This window comes from Diplotaxodon limnothrissa, linkage group LG9 (genome assembly GCF_057381915.1).
Source record: "Diplotaxodon limnothrissa isolate DT_005_m linkage group LG9, D_limnothrissa_male_GT1.1, whole genome shotgun sequence".
NCBI lineage: Eukaryota > Metazoa > Chordata > Actinopteri > Cichliformes > Cichlidae > Diplotaxodon > Diplotaxodon limnothrissa.
Genome location: NC_140604.1, coordinates 21,958,920 through 21,964,407, shown reverse-complemented (window position 1 = coordinate 21,964,407; position 5,488 = coordinate 21,958,920). Strand labels below are relative to the sequence as shown.

The following is a 5,488-nucleotide window of genomic DNA, read 5'->3' as shown; positions in this document are numbered from 1 at the left end:
CATAGTAAAATCAGGTTTATCTTTAATTTTAAAACTCATACAAAGTATAATAGAGAGCAAAATGACAGGAATGAGCACCTAATGAGATGAAAGTAATTATTAGACGTGATATTTGAGATATTGCAGATTAAAAGTTCCTTGCGATGTTGAAAAGGGTGCAGTATAATCGCTGGGAATGAAATTAAAAAGCCCTTTAATAAGGCTGCCAAGCAAGCACGTTCTCAAGTGGATGGATCGAAGGGATGTGATTAAGAGAGTTTTGAGACCTCAGTTTAATCAATCAGCTGTTTGCTGACATCGAAGCCCAGACCCTCGGTGTGTCTACAGCAGGAGAAACTTGACTTTTTGAACATCGGGGTGCTGAGAGAGAAGCTGCAGCGCTCCAGTATCACAACACTTTGTGGTTTTAATGTTTATTTCACCCCCCCTGTTCATTTCACTCTCAGAAGACTCGAATCTTCAATGGGCGTCTTTTGTCCAGCGCGTCTTATTATGCTGCTCTCAAAGAAAGTTTGCATCGAGACAGCCGCGCGTAAAAGTTGCTAATGACGGAGCCATTAAGTCCATTAGATTGCAAGAGCCTCTAACGCAGTTTGGGAGCCAATACACAGATTGGTGATGAGGTATTGGTGTCTGACGCAAGAGCGAGGTGAGAATAACAACGCGACCGGCGCGCGTGGCTCTGCCTCTCCGTTTATTGTGGATTTAAAAGTTTTTTTGTTTAGTTTCAAGTCTTTTTAATCCAAACGCATAAATCCAAATGCAAAGTCTGACAATGTTGCACTAATGGCAGGATACGTGTTTAAATTCATTGCAGAATTCAACATCTAGCTGCACATGACTTTCTGCACCTATTTGAAATACCGCTGCTTCCCCCCTCCTCCCCCTTTGAAGGATGTCACCACACCAAACAAGGGTCGTGGGCGTGCTCTGAACTTTTTTACACCTTTGTAGTAGTGGGCACTCCCTCCACACGGCGATTGGCTGCTTCTGCGTTTATAGCGCACCGACATTCACGCTCACTGCTGAGTAGTCGGTATCTTTCGGTCCATGCGGCTTCTAAGAGACGCTAATGGATGTGACTAATTATTTTTCATTCCACTCTGAAAGCAAGGCGCATTTGATTTTTCTTTGATTTGTTAAAAAAAACAAAAACTTATTATTAAGAATTTATTACTTGTCGTGTGTTGTCGCCTCTGCGAGCTGTCCGGTGGCTCTCTCCAATCCTCCCAGCTGGACAGAGATGAGTAGTCCCGATGCGGGTTACGCCAGCGACGATCAGACCCAGGGAAGGTGTACGCTGTCAGTCATGATGCCTGGAATGGGACACTGCCAGTGGGCCGACCCTCTCAGTCCTCTTGGGGACACAAAAGTGAAAAACGAGCCGTGCGCGTCCAGCTCCGGCAGCCAGAATCGCGGGAAAAGCGAACCTCGGATCCGACGGCCCATGAATGCGTTTATGGTCTGGGCAAAGGATGAGCGCAAGAGACTGGCGCAGCAAAACCCGGACCTGCACAACGCAGAGCTGAGCAAAATGCTGGGTAAGGGCGTTCATACTTTTCTAAACAACTGTATTTGTCACATCTGTGCAGTCACGCTTTTATTTTCCACTGATTTTCAGTCTTTACGTGATTGCATTTTTACTGTTATGTCAATTTTATTCTCAGATAAATGTAAATAGTCCTTTCCCAGCAGATGACGTGACGTTTTTAAAAGTTACTCTTGTCTGAGTTGGCTGTAGGTGTAACCTCAAAAACCTGTCCCAGTCCCCTAAAATGGCAACAGGCTATTTTTGTGTGCATCACCAGACTGCACACGATATCTGCTGACATATCACTGATGTGTACTCTCTTCTTGACCTGCAGGAAAATCATGGAAATCGCTTCCTATAACAGAAAAGCAGCCTTTTGTGGAAGAGGCAGAGCGGCTGCGGGTCCAGCACATGCAGGACCACCCCAACTACAAGTACCGGCCCCGGCGGCGGAAGCAGGTGAAGAGGATTAAGAGGCTGGACTCTGGCTTTCTGGTCCATGGCGTGTCAGATCACACGGCCTCATTGATGCCCGGGGAGAACAGGGTGGGTGTGGATAGCCTTGGCATTGGCTACCATGAGCACGGCTTCCAGGTTCCTCCACAGCCGCTCAGTCACTACCGTGATGCTCAGGCTCTTGGAGGCCCCTCTTATGAAACCTACAGCCTGCCCACACCTGACACCTCTCCCCTGGACGCTGTGGAGTCAGAGTCCATGTTCTTTCCCCCCCAATCACAAGAGGATTGTCACATGATGCCTGCATACTCTTACCAGTCACAAGCTGCAGAATTTCAGCCCCAGGACCCCCTCTCCAACCACCACAGCAACGCCATCGTGCACCGACACCCAGCCTCGGCTCAAGAGCAGCCCCCTCAGCTCCCCCCTTCGTACATGGGGTGCCCCAACCCTTTAGCCATGTATTACCCTCACCACTGCAATCCCAGTCACACCAAACGGCACCCCGGTGGAGCAGGACAGCTCTCCCCACCTCCTGACGCTCACCCTCACTCAGCAGACAGCGTGGAGCAGATGCACCACTCTGACCTGATCGGTGAGGTAGACCGCAGCGAGTTCGAGCAGTATTTGAGTTCCTCTTCAGCGCGTGCGGACATGACAGGCTTGCCGTACGGGTCACACGAGGCAGGCATGCAAGGACCTGAAAGCCTCATATCATCGGTGCTGTCAGACGCCAGCACAGCTGTGTATTACTGTAGCTACAACAACTCCTAACCTCCTGCCCGGCCTGTTACCCTGCAACAAGGACACATGCTCTGACCTCAAATCTCTGTAGCTAAATCTGAACAAAAAATGTTTGGTTTTTTTTACTGAAGCAGGAGGTTTAGGAGATTTAAACCCAGCTTTGTACTGTACAAGAACAGTTAATAAAGCCATTGAGGATTTTAGTAGGAACACTGGCTTGAACTTTTCTCTTCCTCTCTCGCAGGGATATGAAGTCATTTTGTGATGATAAATATTGTACAGTCACTATTTTAAAGTTTATGTATATACTGAATGTTTTTTTTATACTTTTGCACTTTTGAGAAATAAATGTTTGCAAATAGTCTTGTTCTCTCGCGTATTATTTTGTCTATATTCTTAAATTCAGAATGACATTTGATGAAATGCATCGGATTTCATATTTTAATTTTATATTGGGGTATGTTTTATTTCATAAATATGTCAATATTTAGTTATAAAAATATTATAGCACAAATTCACCTTTTTATGCAGCCCAGCCTTATTCCTTATTATGTGGTTGTTTGTTTTTCCGACTTCCACACGGAGCTGAACGCGTTCCCAGCAGAAACGGTTGCTCACCTGGAAGCAGGGCAGCGGAGGGCTGCGACCCGGCTTCCTGGCCCGGACACAGTGGAGGCAATCTCAGTGCCTGTGTTACACATGGCGCCTTGTTTTCGCAGCATGGGAGAGCAGTTTATGCTCCGGATATCCTGTCTGTAAATGATTTAGTCTTTTCTGATTAATGGTAGGGGCCATTAAAATTACGTGTGGACAACTACACGTCTTTTGAACAATGGTGACCATTTATTTTTGCGTGTTTAACAACAGAGCATTAGGTATACGCTTCAATATCCATCCTCCAGCTATGCTTAATAACATGGCAGTGACATCAGGCGTTATTTCTGTGGGTATACCGAACGGCGATGATATATTTATCCACTAATGCCCGTCTGTCGCTTTGACATGAATCAAACTTATCGGGCTAAAATCTTTAAGAGATCAACCCAGACCTTGAGGGTAATTTGATGTATTTATAACACAGCAAGAGTCCCATTTTATAAATAGAGGTTTTTCCTATTTTAAAAGGAAGAGGTTCTTCTCTCAGGGGTCAATCACCCTGACCTCACGAGCCATTTTTAGCACTTCAGAGGAAACATGGTCCTGAGGTGTGTATATGTATTCGTACACTTTGTTCCCTCTGAATGTTCTAAGTATTCTCTTATGCAGAAACAGATGTTGGGCTCAGGGTAAATACTGACGCTCTTCCCACAGTTCGCTACGTGTTTTGCTTTCCCTTCTGTCACCCAAACCCGACGTATCTACCTCCAGGCCGTGCAGGAGAATCCAGCGTAATGGCTCTGAATGTGTTTAAATTCAGTCTGCAGCTGAGTGGCAGGTTTATCCTCCCTGTCGTTACCGCTAATAGGTGCATAACAACAGGCTCAGGCCACGATCCCCGAGGCATCAGCACAGTGGGTGGGGGTCACCTGCGCGGACTTAGGGAGAGGCAGACCCCCCACGTCAACCGTGATATTATCTCATTACGATAATTGACCCGGGCTAATTGACGAGGAAGAGCTCAACAAGGAAATCTGACAATTCAGACAGATGTGGGAGGTGTTGGATAAAATTATGTACATGTTGGAGATATGATGGAAACTTTTAATCAGTTATTTGATTGATTTCTTTTGTTTATATTTCTTTTTCATTTATAATTGAATCAAATTCACTTAAAAACAGCTTGAAAAACATTCTGCTTTTTATATTAAAAAAAAACAACATTTATAAAAACGTAAAATTTCTCAGCAGTAGAATGTAGATGTTGTAATTTTATTTCTGGTCTTATGTTTTTTGTTTTGTTGGTTTTATTGGATGTGACACAGGTGGTGATTGGTATCCTGAAAAGCACTGTATAAGTACATGTAATTACTTACTAATGTAAAAGACTTAATTATTATTTGCTTTTGTATTTAACAAGCTAGATACAGTTTATGGTGTTAAGAGGCCATTCAGTTCAAATTTATTTATATAGCCCCAAATCACAACAACAGTCACCAAAGGCATTTTATATTGTGAGGTAGACCCCACAATAACACAAACATGCATTTCTTAATATAATATTTTATACTATACAACTGGTTGTTTTCATATTGTCCCACATATAAGAAAGAAGAGCATCTATTTAATGTTTTTCAGCCTATTTATAACAGTGATGTTTGTATCAAGCAGCAGCACTGAAATGTTTTCAGGTAAAAGCAAGAAATTCTGTCAGAGCAAAGAGAGCACAGCTCAAAGCTCAGGAAATCAGGGCTTTCATGATGTTCCCACTGCAGCAGTAGTGTGCACGTGTGTGTGTGTGTGTGTGTGTGTGTGTGTGTGTGTGTGTGTGTGTGTGTGTGTGTGTGTGTGTGTGTGTGAGGTTTTTTGTGTACCCGTGTGTCCTGGGGCTTCGCTGCCAGGCAGTGCGCAGGGAGCCACTCAGAGATTACAGCAGCACGACGGGCTGCATTAACACAGCAGCACTTAATCATGGCACTGCCCTAATCTCATCTCAGGTAGCTGCCTTTCGCAAACACACAGACAAATACGGCCTCGTGTAGCCGCAAAGGAGACAGCTGCAGTTTGATTCAACAAACCGGCACCGTCGGCTGTATTTGACCTCCGAGAGGTTTTAGCAGATATTATTATGTCACCACAGCAGTGCGTGATTATGCTCAA

General features: G+C 44.7%; 1 protein-coding gene across 1 annotated transcript; it reads left to right on the top strand.

Annotated features, from left to right (window-relative positions):
* The first annotated feature begins 1,042 nt into the window (after nt 1-1,042).
* sox17 (SRY-box transcription factor 17) lies at nt 1,043-3,005 on the top strand. Its single transcript, XM_085362247.1, has 2 exons — nt 1,043-1,541; nt 1,866-3,005. Exons 1-2 carry the CDS (start codon nt 1,244-1,246, stop codon nt 2,759-2,761), a joined length of 1,194 nt encoding a protein of 397 aa, XP_085218373.1. The 5' UTR covers nt 1,043-1,243; the 3' UTR covers nt 2,762-3,005.
* The last annotated feature ends 2,483 nt before the right edge of the window (nt 3,006-5,488 follow it).